Source organism: Euprymna scolopes, chromosome 7, assembly GCF_053919585.1.
Source record: "Euprymna scolopes isolate OS-2025 chromosome 7, ASM5391958v1, whole genome shotgun sequence".
Lineage (NCBI taxonomy): Eukaryota > Metazoa > Mollusca > Cephalopoda > Sepiida > Sepiolidae > Euprymna > Euprymna scolopes.
In genome coordinates, this window is record NC_136488.1 from 94,904,000 (window position 1) to 94,922,044 (window position 18,045).

General features: G+C 31.7%; 1 protein-coding gene across 4 annotated transcripts in view; it reads left to right on the forward strand.

Moving 5' to 3' along the window:
• LOC145279846 (UDP-N-acetylglucosamine transporter SLC35D4 homolog) overlaps nucleotides 1-18,045 on the forward strand; it is a 77,335-nt gene that overhangs the window by 19,009 nt on the left and 40,281 nt on the right. For 3 of the 4 annotated variants that reach the window (XM_080131292.1, XM_080131289.1, XM_080131290.1), the window contains exons 2-4: nucleotides 3,579-3,698; nucleotides 10,161-10,285; nucleotides 11,903-11,949. In XM_080131292.1, the coding sequence (XP_079987418.1) occupies nucleotides 3,656-3,698; nucleotides 10,161-10,285; nucleotides 11,903-11,949 (215 nt within the window). In that variant the 5' untranslated portion in view covers nucleotides 3,579-3,655. The remainder of the gene's footprint in view (nucleotides 1-3,578; nucleotides 3,699-10,160; nucleotides 10,286-11,902; nucleotides 11,950-18,045) is intronic. The other variant, XM_080131291.1, reaches the window with a different exon arrangement.

The window sequence follows — 18,045 nt, forward strand, 5'->3', positions numbered from 1 at the left end:
TGGTTGCTGGCAGTCCTGAAAGCAGGTTTAGTTAAAGTGATGGCAGCAGCACATTCCAGAAAGACCCACGGCTGGCTATTAGGTTTTTGCTGGAATTTTTTTGAGGGTATGAAATTGTCTATACATACACTTAGCCATTCAAACAGGCCTGTTACTATAGAGGACACATCCTTTTTAAATGTGGAACACAGAGGTAGATCAGATATAAATGAACAGAAGCTATCCCAGTCAGCCAAAGAGCATTGATATACTGTACGATGGAGAGGTATGTCTGAGGATTTATTATATTTAATTTTTATTTTAACTGATACAACAGAGTGGTTGGAAGATCCTAGTGTAGACAGAACAGTAGATGAACATAGCTCAGAGCAAGTTGTGGGGAAAAAATCGAGAAGGCTTGCATACTGACTGTCAGTATTGGGCATACGGGTGGGTTCGCGAACAATCTGAGTAAGGTCATAAGCAATTGAGAAATCGTGACAGAACCTCCCATCATCATCTGTCTTGTTTGAGTGCCTTTACCATTCCACATTGTAAACATTAAAGTCTTCACATACGGTAATGTTAGCCGAAGTATGAGCAGATAGGATTTGGTCAATTTTCTCAGATATGTTCTTAAAGATAGTGACTCCGCTGTTTGGGGGCGATAGAGGGCAAATTTAAATGCAGTCGTGTGAGCAAGTGCACCCTGGAAGCACATATAGGGTAAATTAGGATCTTCTCTGGAGATATCCCTACCACATGGAAATTCATCTTTAATGTAAGCACATATTCCATGCCTATGGCGATCTTGGGGGTCAGATTTAGATGTTAAGTTAGAATATCCTTTAATTCCAAACTCTTCTAAGAAAATAGTTGGTCCAATGCCAGTTTTATTTAGGAATAATAGGCCTGGTTTAGTCTCCTGTAATTGGGTTTCAACATCTGGAAAGTTGGAAGTTGACCCCTGATGTTCGAGAAGGAGACATGTTAGTAGAGGTCTACGTTGGAAGTTGAAGATCTGGGTTTAATCGTGAGTTTTTTCTGGAAACTTTTCATGATGTTTATTTCGGGATTTTTGAAATAGGTCGACAGACTTGCTTAGAGCAGGGCAGAAAGGGAAAGTAAGAGAGAAAAAGAAACAAAGAAATATATTTTTTGTAGCACATGATAAGGTAAAGCCGTACCAATTACCCACTAATACGGCATCGAGAACTCCCACCAGAAGCTACTGCATGGTCCAGAATCCATTTACGAAATGGCAAAATCCATTTACAAAATGGCAATACAGTAGTCCCAGTACTTTGCACCTGCTGATAGGACAGCCTCCTTAGTGGTTAAACCAAGGTTCCGGTCCCTGACTATTAGGCGGATAACATCAGCCCAAATAAAGCGTTTACTTCCAGCACTCTTACTAGTGACATGGGCACCAGGATAAACATAGAAAATTTCCGACATTTCTGGCAACTGTTCACGACAAATACTGCAAACCTACAATACAGCATTTTCTTTTCCGTTTGTCCGAAAAATCACTCATTAAAAATGAGGACTGAGTGACAAATTAGGAGAAGCGAGAGTAACAGGAGCTGCCGATGATGCATTCACAATGCATTGTCCACTCTCCATTTGAAAAAAAAAAAAAAAAAAAAAAGGATAATATTAAGTAATGTACTTAATATAATTTCAATTTACGTGTTTTGGGGAAAGTATGGTGATTAGGATACCCTCTAACTGAAAATAAATAGAATTTTCAAATCCATTTATGCTATATTTCAAATCAATTTGCTAGATTTTAATGAATACAGGCATGGACGAGAGAATCTGTTACTAAATAAAACAAGTAAAATAATAAATATATCAATTAAAGAACTGCAATAAATATAAAAATAATTAACATTTGCCTGGAATAAAACAAAACATATAACAATTAAACAACTTATTTTTGGTGTGAAAATGTAATTAAAAAACTGGTAAAGCCAAACAGAAAAACCATGTCAAAAAATAAATTTATTGGACTTAAGGAGTCGGATAAAAAAATTCTGACTCCGTCTCCGAATCCTAGTGTTATATGTAGTTTCATTATTATTATTATGATTATTCTTTTGTTGTTGTTATTGTTATTTGTTAGGAAGTCTTATTAAAAGTGAGTCTTAGAGAGTCTTATTAAGAGAGATGTTGCGTTCTGTGTTCGTGTTATGAGCAGATTCATATATATAAAATGTTCATACTTAGAAGTGTAGAAGCTCTTTGAGTGTTGAGACATTGTGTATGTAAAGACATTTTAAAACACATGATATATAAGACATATAATCACTTTACCTTTTGGTAGAATTACAACACAAAGATGACATTTATAAAAACACATGATGGGTTTATTTCTTCTCCAACCGGTCGTGGTTTTCTTAGTCAAGAATTCAAAGTTTTACATTCTATGTTTCAAAGGTGACCGTTCGACTCCCATCTTTCGACTCCAGACTGTCGTCTCTCGTCCTCAGGCTCTCTCTCAGACTCCCTACGCTTAACTCTAAAGTTTCTAACTATATCGAGAACTTCCCATTTTCCATGACGTCATACACATGTTAAAACATGTGTCTTCTTTCACGTATTCTGGAAATGCGTGTCCAAAACTTTTTCCTTTGTTTACAAAAGGAATTTTAACCTATATTCCCAGTAACCTATATTTCCAATATGTTAAAAACATGTTTATTAAATTATCTTATAGTTGCATTCTTCAATTGAATTTCATAACAGAATTGACAATGCACATTCTTTTCTTAAAACTATTTTATCTCTAAGCTAAACAATGGTTTGTTTTTACATTCCATTTGCTAATTCTCTCTCGTAATCTATTTCTAAACCTAAATTACGAGGTTCGAATTTCGTCTATTCTATTTCATTTTCATTTTAACTAAATCTCTCTATTTTTATACTTACATGAAAAGGGGACAGCCCTTATCATGTAACACTAGTACTCTTAGAAATCCGACTACGACTCCAGCTAAAACCTCCGACTCCTTTCGACTCCGACTCCTGCTCCGACTAACTACAGTTAAACATATGTAAAATTAAATTAAATATAACCAGTATTACTCACCCTTACACCTAGCAAGCAGCTGTGTTCCAAAATTCATAATAATTGGTGTATAAGTTTAGGAGTTCATCCTATTTACATATATATATCTAACTTTATACACATACATTCCCTATGTTAAAATTTATGGAAAGAAAATTAATGTACCCATGTTACACACGGTGTTGCTTGGAATACATATTCCAGAATTTATAATTACCTCTTCAGTAGTTTAGGAGATTATCCATAAAATTTTTTCTATTGCAGACCTGCAGTTTGTAGCATGCATCTATGCAACCTCACTAAACATGCAGCATGTTTACAATGGCGAGTTAAAGGTAGATAATTGCAATATGACTTTCCTCTTTTTGCGAGAGCTCTTTGGGGAATGGCTACAGTTCGTACATACCTGCTTGAGTTGTCAGCACATAAAGAGGAAGATTTTCCTTCTTCCAAAAGTCATGTATGTCTTTATCATCCACTATTGGTTTCCTTCTGTCTCACTACCATATCTCATCTTTTAAAACAGGTCATTGTCTACACATAGAAATTACTAACACCTATAAAAACTCACAACACTGAGCATGCGGTTTTGACCTCTTGCAAATGAACATTCGACAAGCAAGACATGGCAGGCGTTTCAGATCTGGTAAGTGTTAATCATTAAAGGTAAAGAATCACACAAGGTGTATGAGTTTCTGAATTTTTGAGATGATCATTAATAAGTTGGATTACTGTTCTCATCTTGAGTGTGATTCGCAGTACGTTTTGGACAATGTAACCTACAACCTTCTTCAGGTGTGTCTTGTCAAACTCAAGAATCTTTCTGTTGAACTTGGGAATCTGCATGGAATTTAAAATGGAACAATTTAATCTACAGGGGTAGCATGCTCTCATTCCATCAGCCATGACCAGATAGAAATCTTAAGTAATTTGCAATCACCTACTGAAGATTCAACCTGCAATTGAATTTTACCTAGTACTATATCCGTTATGCCATGGGTTGGGTTCTTGCAGACAAATTGAGTATGAATTCTTGTTTTTAGATGTACAGTCTTACTTATCAGTAAAGATCACTACCTATTACTATATATATATATATATATATATATATATATATAGTAATAGGTAGTGATCTTTACTGATAAGTAAGACTGTATCTGTATATCTAAAAACAAGAATTCATACTCAATTTGTCTGCAATATATATATATATATATATATATATATATAAGTGAAATTGTACATCTGTGTGTGTATATTTCCCTACCAAACTACTCTGTCAATTTTCAGTCTACAGACTCGATTTTGGGTATTGAGTTTTGGGAAAACCTTTTTAATCAGTTTTCAGCCAGAAGTTTGGCTGTCAAGGGGTCAAAGTTCAACAATGTGACCTTTGAAATCTCTACCAAACTCCTCTGCTAATTTGGGGTCTAAGCACTTGAAATTTTAGATGTAGGCTTCTTGGACATGGATCAACCTTTTTTTTATTTGAGTTGAGCCCAAAACAATAAATGTTAAGAGGGTCAAAATTTCAGTCAAAGTTCAAAAGATTAGACTTTTGTGTTCTCTAGCAAACTATTCAGCCAATTTTGTGTCTAAACATTTGAAAATTTACATAAAGAGTATTCAAACATGCAGCAAGCTTTTTAATCATTTTGGGCGAAAATTTGGCTGTCAAGAGGTCAAAGTTGATAGACTTGACCTTTGCAGACTCTACCAAACTCCTACGCAAATTTTGGGTCTAAACATTTGAAATTTTAGATGTAGGTTACCTGGACATGAGTCAAACTTTTAAAAATATATATACATATGCACATAAAGTTATGAACAGTACATAGGGCCCAAGCAAAGCCGGGCTGAACTGCTAGTATATATATATATATATATATATATATATATATATATATATATATATATATAAATGCAGTTATATCTTGCTACGATGTGCAGACCGTTTCAATCATATTAGATATTATCAGGCAAGAAAGATTAAGGTACAAAAACTAAAAAGGTTCCAGACCTTTTCAAATTTTGAGGAGAGAAAATTTGTCATGAGTGGCGATGGTCAAAAATTAAAGTTCTTATGGGTTGATTCTGAAGATCTGGTTTCTGTTAAGAAAAGGAAGAGAGGTTAAAAAGAGAGAGTTGAAAGGGTAGTTTAAGGTTGCGGGGGGGGGGAGTAGTAAGGAGGTGAGGTAATATAATAATATAGAGGAGGTGTGTGAAGACTGTAGGGGAAAGAGGAATGGAAGCTGAGTGAACACCTCTCATGGTTACTGATAGTGAGGATCAAATTTCAGGTCATTCAGAGGTGTTTCAGCTATTGACAAATTTAACTAAATTGGGTCCATCAATAAAAATTTGATGTCTATTAGCTCAATTTTTTATTTATTTTTTTTTTCTTATTATTTTTATTTGTGTCTATTGTTTTGAAATTTCTTTTATTTTGTTTCCTTATGTGCGTATACATACATGTACATATGCACACATACATAAAAACGAGTACAAATATTATAAGCCTATATATGCGCAGACAGACATATACTTGTACATAAATGTATAAGTTAGAAAAGCATTTCATCGAAGGCATGAAAATTGTTAAACAAAATGTTTTTACTTATAGGCTTTAAAAATAAAGGTACAAGATTCAATTTGAAATTTATTTATCTTCAAAGTGCACTTTTATACATTTTACAAAGTAAGGTATAAAAATTTAATACCTTACTTTGTAAAATATATAAAAGTGCACTTTGAAGATAAATAAATTTCAAATTGAATCTTGTACCTTTATTTTTAAAGCCTATAAGTAAAAAGATTTTGTTTAACAATTTTCATGCCTTGGATGAAATGCTTTTCTAACTTGTATCATGTCTTTTTAAGATTATATTTTATTTAATTTATTAATTTGGACTTTAAAAAAATGAATGTGGTTTTGCATGTACTTATAAAAACTCTCCTACTATCTATTTCAGTTTGTATTTCTTCTCACACTACAACTCATTTTTGCAACCTCCTCTTTGTATTATTACAGGTCTGAATATTCTCTCTGTTTCAGTTTGTATTTCTCCTCACACCACAACTCTTTTTTGCAACTCCCTCTTTGTCATACATGTCTGAATAATGAGAAAATCTGAATTTTTTTAACAAAAACTTTAAAATAACTTTTTTATATTAAATTTTTTTAAACTTCTTTCAGAATAGAAAATCTTTACAATTTAATAAGGAACATATTTCATATAGGTTTCATTAACAAATATTCAGTTGATAACGAGAAAAATAGAGATGAAAATTTCAAAAGGACTGTATAACTGGTTACGCTCAATAGTAGTCCTCGCCAGTGAAAGTCTTTGTTATTATTATGTAAAACATTTTGTGTCTTGCTCGTTCGCGCGAGGACTAATATGGAAAAACACAAATATCACATACAAGGCACTTTTTTCTCAGTGGGGTTATGGTTCTACCACATATTTACTGGTATAACTAAATCAATTATTGATTTGTATTTTGATTTTATTCTAATTTGTATTTTAATAAGTTGAAATATTAAAGCTTATTAAATGATGGTAATTTTAGCTTTTAGTATGCTTAGGTATCTACAGTAATATATATATACACACATATATGGACATAAAAATTCATATATATCATGTGTTATAAAGACCATTCATCTACCTTTACATCTGTGTATACGTTATTATTTTATGTTCTTTTATTATTATTACTCATAATTATTATCAATATTTATGTGTATTATTGCATATTGATATTTTTATTATAGTCTCGTATCAAGATTATTTTTAAAGGTTGTCTCGAGAAACTTAAGATATGGTTGAGAACTTTTTGTAATTTCTACTATTTAAAAGTCGTTTCTGAAAGTTATATAGCGTTTTATTTAAGAACCTAATGATGAATTCTTGTGTCATCTTGTTGAAGTCAAACCTAGTACCAGAAACTCAGGAGGGTTTTGATTGCATACCAAGAGAGAAGTTTGGAGGTGTAGAAACACTGTGGATGAGTCAGCTTGCTGTAAGGTCTGCTGGCCGGAAAGAGAAAAAGTCTAGTTAGCACTTCCCTTTTATCAACTTCCACAATGTACATAATTTGCTTCAGAAATGGCTTCTGATTGGGCAAGTCGGAAAGGAAGTTAAATACTTGCACCAATCAGTGCAAGTTTTAGAAATTAAGCATAGATTCGAAATCATATTGGTAGCTACGCTACTGCTGCATTTGTACAATTTTGGCTTTATCTGAATGAATGGCTTGTCAGCCAAATGGTCCAAGATGATGCCCATGTTAAGTGGACCATCTTATGAAGAACAGGTTCAAATCCTGTCATTTTCCACTTAGTGGTATACTTTGCTTATTTACACTTGTTTAGTCATATTATCTGTGCAAGCAGTAGTATCAACAAAAAGGGCAACATACTGTATATGTGCGTGTGTGTGTGTGTGTGCATATATATATATATATATATATATATATATATATTCAGGCAAACATTGTTTAAAAAAAAAATAACAAAGCTTCTGTTTAGTAATACCTTTTTTTTATTCTTTCAATTTTTCATATTATCTTTTTTGTATACATCAAACGTATGAAGTGAAGACAATTTCATGAAAGGTTAAAACCACAGACATTTGGAGAAGGAAAATGCTTGGACCATGACCAAATAATCTGCACCTCTGTGTTGCCAGCACACCTGGATGCAACTGATTATGGCTGTGATGGACCTGTTTACCTGTGCATCTCCACAAGATCAACGTTAGACACAAAGCCAGTTTATTAATGTGAAGAAAATCCAGCTCTCTAAAAAGGCTATTCTGGATTGGAAGAGGGGAAAAATGCCTCAGTCTGAAAATATTTTTCCTTCTCTTCTCACTGAGAACAAAACAAATACTACGCTTTCATCCTAGCTTAAAGGTCATGAAATATAGATTCAACACTGATTTTCCAGATAAAATCATTCATGAAAGGAAACTTGATAATTCTATTATATATATTTTTATTATTTATATGAAATATATATCTTTATTGTTTATATGAAATATTATATCTTTATTGTTTATATGAAATATATATTTTTATTATTTATATGAAATATATATCTTTATTATTTATATGAAATATATATCTTTATTATTTATATGAAATATATATCTTTATTATTTATATGAAATATATATCTTTATTATTTATATGAAATATATATCTTTATTATTTATATGAAATATATATTTATATCATTTATATGAATAAATCATCATTATATATATATATATTATATATATAAGATATATATATTTATATTATTTATATGAAATATATATATTTTTTTTAATGAAATTATATACATTATTTATGTGAAATTATATATATATATATTATTTATATGAAATTATATATTATTTATATGAAATTATATATTATTTATGTGAAATTATATATTATTTATGTGAAATTATATATTATTTATATGAAATTATATATACATATATTATTTATAGGAAATTATATATACATATATTATTTATAGGAAATTATATATATATTATTTATATGAAATTATTATTTATATGAAATTATATATTATTTATGTGAAATTATATATTATTTATATGAAATTATATATACATATATTATTTATAGGAAATTATATATACATATATTATTTATAGGAAATTATATATATATTATTTATATGAAATTATATATATATATATATATATATACGGGGTGACCCCCCCCCCAAAAAAAAACGGGCCCAACTCTAATTAGGCCCCGTTTCTTAGTGTTTTGTCCGAATGAAATGAAACTTTGGTCGTAACTAGTTTATTATATTCAAAACATGACATCAAATTACTAGGGTCTTCGACCTTTTTTTCTCTGTTGACTGTAAAAATGCTCAGAAAAATAATTGAATGTCCTCTGTTTTTTGGGGTCACCCTGTATATATATATATATATATATATATATATATATATATATATATATTATTTATATGGAATTATATATATTATTTATATGGAATTATATATATATATATTACTAGCTGTACCCGGCCACGCGTTGCTGTGGTTCAGTTTGTTAAAATGGAACACAAAGAACTCAAGAAAAATTGCATTTTGTTCGTTTATTTACTTTTATTTTTTTGCAATTTTTTTAATCAATAAAAGTTATTTTTTTCCCCAAAAAAAAGATTCATTTTTTACCATAAATTGTTAGGTGAAAGTTTTTTTCCAGGAAAACTTTTTTTTTTGTTTTAAAGAAATTTTGCAGTAAACGTTTCTCTTTGAAAACGAAATTTTTATTATAAAAAGAACAGATGAATTCTTTACATGAACACTGTAAATAGTTAGGTGAAAGTAGAGAAAAGTTTGATTCTTTTTTTCAGGAGAATGTACAAATTATTTTTTTTTAACAGATGTTCAGAAAATAAACAGAAAAATACTACCATCATTAATTATGCAAAAAAAAAAAAAATAAAATGTTGATTTAGTGTTTCAACATTATGCTTATAAATTACGATAAAACTTGCTGAGTATGCGCTGTTTTACGGTTGTTGTAAAAATGGAACGGAAACTTAAATTGCGCTCCGTTTTAATCTTTTTTAATTTTTTAATTGTGCTCCCCCCCCCCCAAACGAATATAATCAAAGCAGTAACATTCAACAATTGTACTTTATGTATATAAAACACAAAATATTAAAAAAAAAAAAAAAAAAGTTAATAACGAAAGGGAAATAATTCCATCTTTAAACGAAAAAGTCAGTTTGGTATATCTTTTTGTTATTTTTTACATAAGTCCAGCTTACCATTCACATTGGAAATGTCGACATTTATAGGTTGTCGGATACGTTTACAACGAATAAACACTCCAATCTACCCATGTTAAGAACGGCTTTCTGAAAATTTGACATATAAATGCGTTTTTAGTTTTTATCTAGATTCTATAACCTTTTCTTTCTATATAGAATGCATACACAATGTATGTTGACATTTGCATATACAGAAATCAGAAACATAATGAGAAGGACAATTGTCCTAAAATGCATCATTAGGGTAAATGATAATTAGTAAATTTGATGGATTAATTTTTTTTATCTTTTCAGGTTTGACACCTGACCAATGTTCCACCTTGACTATGACTTTGTTTCCCTTTTTCCAAAACGCCTACAACCATTTGGACCTTTTAAATTTGTGCTTCCTCTTTACTGTAACATGTTTTGTGAATAAGGTGAGAAACGATTTACTATATTTCCCCTCATTTATTACGTTTTATTAATAGCATTTCATATCTGTAAATAATTTGTGTATGTTTATAATATTGGAAATTTTATTTCTAACAGCATACAATATGTTATGCATTAAACTTTGTTATTTTGGTTGATGCCATTGTATGCGCGGATATTATTACTAAACAAGCAAGTGAATAAAAGGAGAAATGAAAGAGAATGTTAGTAAAGGTTAAGTTCATAAGACAAAAGGTTAAAAAGTTCACCTGGTATTAAAGGAATGCTCCATTAGCAGGAAAGAGAGAAAAGTTCATATGTGAAGGATAGGATGAATGTCCTGTTCGTACAGAAAGGAAAAAGAGTTCATATATAAGAACGTTTCGCAATGTTGCATACTTTTGTCTGTTTTAAAAGTATTTTAATGGAACGTGCTCTGATGAACTCATTGCACTTGTGCCCCCCCCCCTTGACGTACATATCCCCAACAAACCTGCTTAGCAACAAGATCACATCCCTTCACTGTTGAGGTCCCTAAATGCCAGAAAGCTTTCTATTCTAATAGTTTCTTTCCTTGAACAGCTAGACTTTGAAATCCCCTTTCTGGTACCTGCTTCCCTAAATGTACTGATATGCAGAAGTTTAAATGTAATGTAAACCAACATCTTGTTAATCTTTCTTAAGATGGTCCCAATTAGTAGCCTCTTATGCCCAAGTGGTGATATGCCTTGTTTGGGTTGAAGGTGAGTAAAAAAAGAAAAAATACCAGTCATGTTGTGTGTAAATTGTTATGGAAGTAGGTACGTGGCTGTGTGCGTGCTATATTAAGTCCACATACATCCAGTGGTAGCCATGATGAATTCTTGTATCATCTTGTTGAAGTGAAACCCAGGAAGGTTTTGATTGCATACCAAGAGAGAAGTTTGGAGGTTAATGCACAGTAGTCAATGGGATAATTTCTTAGTAATCGTTAGTAGTAGAAATTTGGTAAATTGGATTATTTAATGGGACGGTTCATCAAGAATTTGTTTACGTTAAGTCTCCTTTTTTTTTTTTAGCTAAAGAAGTTGAAGAGCTATGAAAATGGGAGTGGTACCATTAAAATGAGTAACCTTTTGTGCCACAGAATTTATTTTTGTTCATAATCACCACCACTCTCAAATGTACTTTTGCCAGGAATTCAATGACGCATCTTTGCTTCTGATGCATGTCCGTGACAGTAGTGGCTTTCTCAGAGTCTCATACTGTCAATATCTGCAACAGAGAGATGAAACTTTCAAGTTATGAGTGCATGATTTCAGTCATCATAACAATGCAATTTGCAATCCCCTCTGATCCATTCGGGTGGAATAAAAATAGGAGGTATTACTTTTGAAGCAACCCTTGTACTTGTATGATTATATGTAATCTATGCATAATATATTATACATGCATTTTTGTTTCAGTATTTCCATAAACAATGGTCAATGCATGAGTAGACTATAAAAATATGCTTATGGCAAGTAAGCTGAATAGAAACCTTTGTTTCACCCTCAAATTCTTTTATTTTTTCAGTAATATGATATGATTATTTAACCACAACTTTCACTTACATCAAAGTGTCACTTGTATTGTTTTTTCAGTATGTGTTATCAGTGCTAAGATTTATGTACCCAACAATATTTCAAGGGTGAGTTCAATTTTTACGATTTACAAACATATTCTAGAAAACTGTTAATATATAACATATGTTGATGTGTATACGATGACATTTATTACTAGTAGTAAGGAGTTGCAGCAACAACATCTGTGTGAAGTTGTTATGTTTCTGAAGTTTTAAGATGAGGATTGATAATTTGAATTATTTGGATTATTGAGACTGCTGTTCTCATCTGTAGTATTATTTTCACGGTTTGGACACTGTAAGCCCTGACCTTCTTCAGGTGTATCTTGTCAAACTCAGAAATCTGCACGGAATTTCGAACATAACCCTTTATTTTAATCCATGGGGGTAGCATGCTCTCATTCCATTAGTTGTGACGAGGTGTAGAAGTCTTAGGTAATTCACAATTGTATTCTTAGTACTGCTCTGACTGAGGATTGAACCTTCAATCTCCAGAAGAATTTGATTTAGAACTGAATTTTTTACTTAGTACTTAATCCATTATGCCACAGATCTAAGTTTGACAAGATATACCTGAAAACGGTTGGAGGTTACATCAAATGAAACGTGAAAATAACCCTCAAGTAGTCTGAATAATCCAAATAATATGAAGTTGTTCTTGGTATGTGGGAATATGTTTTTTTGTTGTTAATTCCAAAAATAAATCTGAAAGCTTCAAATGTGTTTTATATTTTTCCTTTACTTGATTTAAATATTGCATTTCATTTCGTTTCACATCATTTTACAATGAATGGATCAACAGATGGTGATGAATCCTCTATAATTTAAATGGCAATGGATTCATTAATTTTTAAAAAGCTTAACTAAATGAATTATTCATGCTTTATTTACCTATATTTAAAATAAACGTGCATCTGAAAGAGCTATTGTAAAAAAGGTGTTTGCTCTTTCTCACTTTCTAAAAGAAATAAATGTAAAATGTAGACAAAATATAGACAATTTTTTAAATAAAATAAAAATTTAAAAGATAAGTTATCTCCCTTTATATGAGAATTTGTCACTCTAAAGTAAAAAAGGGCCAATAAATGTCCGTCAAGATCAATACTGTTAAAAAGAAATGACTCTTATTTTTTTTTCTTCCATAAAAATAATTGTCATTATCAGCAAAATATTTGTTAAATAAATAAAATGAATGTATCACTTATTTATTTAAAATTGTAGCAATTTAATTATCTTTAAAACAATAATATGCTGCCCCCTCAAAATGATTTTTTAACTTTAAGGGTCGTCTTCTACGCCGAAATATATGGTATGTCAAAGGGTTGTGTCAAGAATGATCCCAAGTTTAACCATGTTCTGTTTCTGTGAGAAACGGGGAATCTCACAGCGAAGGTGAATGCACCTGTTCGATTGGGATTGACCAGTGTTTGAGGACCAGAGATGAGGTGGAATTCTCTGACTGGTTTTTGATAAGGGTGATTTTGCCCAAATCACCCCACTTATTTTACTACAAAAGGACACAACTCAGCCAAAAATCACTAGAACAGAATAAGATGCTGAACAAGAGAATGAGCCAAATGCTTGTAGCATTTAATTGGGAACCCGTTACTGAAGATACTCAGCACATCCGAATATTACGGCCAGGTAATTAAACTTTGTTGAAACGAAATTACGATTGTATTCCAGAGAGAAAGATTTCTCTTGCTATGATTTCTTTTTTTAAAAAAGAAAGAGCTTACTGAAGTTAAGCCGCCAGCCCAACCTGCAACTTAGATGCGAGGATGTGAACATTACTGCATACGAACATTAGAGTATTACCTATTATTTTTTCTCCCCATTCTTCCTAAAAGCGACAGCAGTGACTGCTATGAAAAAAAGACTGTTAGCATGCTGACATCCTCCCCAAAAAGAAAGAAAGATACCAATAATGTACAGATTATTGTGTATGACTACGTTTATTTTACCCAAATATTTTCCTTTTTTTTTTTTTAAATTTTATTCATGTAAATTTCTTTTAAGTCCCCAAAGTATATTTATTTTGTATACATTAATCACTTGTCATGTCATGTCGTGATTTTTTTTTTTTTTTTTTTTTTTTGAAAGTTTGGAAGGAAGTCTATTTCACAGCAATAGGCCTGAATTGACCAACCCAGAAGTTATCGACTCTTTTGTACAGCAGAGGCAAACCATGGGACACTAGACATTGACAAGATTTCACTCGGAATTGCCCGAGTTGTGAACTTTGAGTCTTATTAAAACTCAGCGACCTTTAAAGGTTGCCAAGAACATTATAACTATCAGAGTTCCACCTCTGACATATCCTAATGAGAGAGGTTGCAGCTTGGATAAGTTTATAATTGTTGTCACATTTAAAAATATCTCCATTCTATGCATGTCTAGCATGAATGCTGAAGCCACAATATCATATCACCTTTGTTTAAGCTGAAACATATTTATCTAAGTACTCTGGTTAATGTAGGTTTACAATATAGCTGGTTGTGGTGGTCGGCAAAACCTTACAAGAAGTTTTTGACATATTTCCATTCTATGGATATCTGGTACAGACACAAACCCAACGAAGGTTATTTCATCATATTTGGACAGAATAGATTGCAAAAAAATATTTAAAATTTACATTTAAAACAAATTAGGCACAAAGCCATCAAAGTTATGTAGAAATTAGGTGTTTTTTGTGCTTTTTTAAATTGTTTTAATAAAAAAAGAGAAAAGTTTTATTGGAAAGTTCCTGGATAAAATCTAAAAACAAAAAGATATTTTAATCACATGATCGATTTGATGGATTATTCAGCAACTAGAATAGATACATTGAGAGCATTGCGAAGGCTGTTGCAAAGAAGGTAGGCTCTCTCTAATGTGCTAGAAAACTACTTTTGCCTGAAAGTATCCTGTACCTCTATAAGGCCACCATTCACCCATGTATGGAGTACTGTTGTCACATTTGGGCTGGTGCATCTGCTAATTGTCTCTCACTCCTAGACAGTGTTCAAAAGAGTCGCCAACCTGATAGGTCCTGAACTGTCATCTAGGCTTCAGCCTCTGCCCCATTGATAAAATGTTGGGTTCCTCTGCTTGTTCTACAAGTACTTTAATGGTGAATGCTCCCCGACAAACCTGACAAGCAGCTAAATCCCACCCCTTCACAGTAGAGATCCCTAGGTGTAAGAAAGCCTTCTACTCCAATAGTTTCTTCCCCAGTACTGCAAGACTTTGGAATTCCCTTTTGGGATTTCACTTTCCCAACTGTACTGACACGCAGAAGTTCAAGTGTAATGCGAACAGACATCTTGCTGCCCATCTCCCTTCATAATATCCCTGCAACTTATGTCCCCGATAGTAGCCCCCTACTTCAAAGTGGCACTGTGCCTTGTTTGGGGTGAAAATTGAATTTAAAAAAACAATCGTAATAACCAGTTGGACATATATTGTTACCATGCTTAAAAATATTTCCATTCTTTGAATCCCCAGTGCAAAGCAGACTCTACAATATTATTATATCATTATTGTTTAAACTGAAACATACTTATCTAAGTACTCTAGTTAATGTAGTTTCATTATATATATATATATATATATATATATATATATATATATATATATATATATATATATATATATATATGAGGATCAATCTCCAAAAACCTTACTAGAATTTTGTGATATATTTCAATTCTATGGTACGAATACAAATCTCACAAGATTGTTGCATCGTCTTTGGCCAGAACAGATACTACACTTTGAAATATTTATTTGCAGAAAATATAAAGGCCAACAAGAGTGTGAGGTAAAAATGATATCTTTGGTCATCATTGAGTTATAGTGATAAAAACGTTTATCCTACCTTTAACTAGAATCATCTCAGTCACCACAATACCGCATTTACTTTACAAGTTGTCCTACTTTTAGATAAGCAAAAATTTGCTAGAAGTTTTACACTTTGATCTAAGCCTTATTCTAATTTGCGTTTTATGTTTGACGTGACAATGTCATCAAATGAAATTTAAAAAATGACTTTTTTGCATTGCATCTTACCGGCTTATCCTATCTTTTAAAAAAATAGATGACAGATAACATGTGCACAAACATGAAATTGCTTTAGCGTATTATTATGCAAAGGGAAAATAAAAATATTATGCAAAGTGAAAATAAAAATAGCTAAATATGGTTTGTTCAGCAAAAAGTTTTCCTTCATTTCTGGTGACCGGACAAATCCAATATTTTTTCTGTTTCTGATACAATTTCCGATTCCAATTCTTTAAAAATTTTTAAATATTTAGTTGCAGAGTTATTTTTTTATTATCATTTTTCAGATTTCCATAAAGACCCATGTAAAATATGCATCTATTTTTTGCAAATATAAAAATACACAGGGGTGGGGGTAAACTATAGATTTTAATTTTGTTGGTAGTTTAAAATCAATAAATATTCATCATTTTGTCATGAGTACCAGTAATGGAAAATTATGTTTTAAGCAAAAACAAACCAAAAAAATAAATAAAACAATCGTTTTTGGCATTGGAAAATAGGCACAAAATTTTCAGATTCTGATATCCCCCAAAAGTTCTGATTTTTACAATTCTGATTTCGATTAATCATCCCATTTATTTCATTCCTTTATCATCAACAAGTTCCTGGTGACATGAGTATCTTTATTATTCAAAGAAGAGCCACACTCAAAGAATTGGAATTCTGAAGAAAAGCTGCTATGCAATTTAAACAATATGAATGTAAGATAAATAATAATTTATCTATTCATATTAGGAAGGGTATCTATGAGGTCCACCCTCTGTTGAGAATGGTTAGTTTATTGTTAATCGCTTGAGGTGCCCCTACCAGGGAATGCTGATGGGACTGCCTCAGCATTTTTTGCATGCCAGAGCTCTCTTCCTTTTGGACTCTTCAATTCCACTTTCCAACCCTTGTGTCACATCATCCCGCTGTCAGAGAGAAAGATAAATATTGGAAGCGTATCTGGCTCTAAAAATCTTGCTTCATTAAATAAAATTACTTCCAAAGTAAATTGGGTGCATTTCAAGTGTGTAATTTATATGTTGGTAGTTTGCGTAGAAGACTTGGCAAGATTGTTGGGTTTCTTGAAACACGCTCGAATGAACTTGACGATGGACAGGTAAATCTTTTTGTGTGATTATGGAAAAGAACTAAAGATATAAACCGTTCTGGGTTGGAGATTTTGTTAGTCTGGTCATGTAAAAGAATGGATTGAGTGAGTAGATATAGAAGAGTTTAGGTAGCAAAGGTATTTGGCAGGGGAAGTGATAAGGATGGAATGGAGTGCATTTGTTTAGTTTAACAGCATTTCAACTTCTGTGGATTAATGCCAAGAAAAGGTTCGTTTTTACTTTTTTTAAGTTATGTGTTCTTTATGTTTTAAGTTTGTTTTTAAATATTTATTCATGATGTTTGGTTTCGTTGTTTTGTTTTAATGGCATATCAACCATTTTCGGTTATTTAATGCCAAATCCGATCATTTTGGTAAAACTGTTTATGCTTTTAGTTCTTTATATCTTCAAATATTTATTCATGATCTTTTGTTTATATATAGCATAATCACATTGACACACCGGTTCCCATTAGATCACTAAGGTTAAGCAACATTGAGTCTGGCCAGTACTAAAATGGGTAACCATTTGGTAATTCTAGGTGCTGTATGTGCTCTCTGTTTATCTCGGCATTGTGTCCAGTCATCCTGGACTTCTCGTTGGCACTGGACTCATGCAATGCTGATTCAGGTTGTGGTTGATGATTGCGCAATTCTTGTCGCACAATCATACATGCAACTACCCTTCCATTGTCTTTCGAGACTGAATGAAAATGATGGTGTTTGGTTTGGTTGTTTTGTAGAGGAAAATTGTTTTCTTTATTTTTTTGACTTTGCAGAACATGATTGAGTTTTACAAAGGGAAAATTAAAAAAAAAACAAAAAAAAACAATAGCATCAATGTTTGGTGCATTTTACCTCAGGAAGCCAATATCTTCAGACAGTCTGAGCACCAGATGATGGAATTTAGAAAAAGAGGATAAATAAATACCTGGCTGTAGATATGTTAGTATTAAAATTACTTTCTAAAAGTCATGCAACACATGCCTGCATGTAAAATAGATGTTAAACCGATGATGACATTT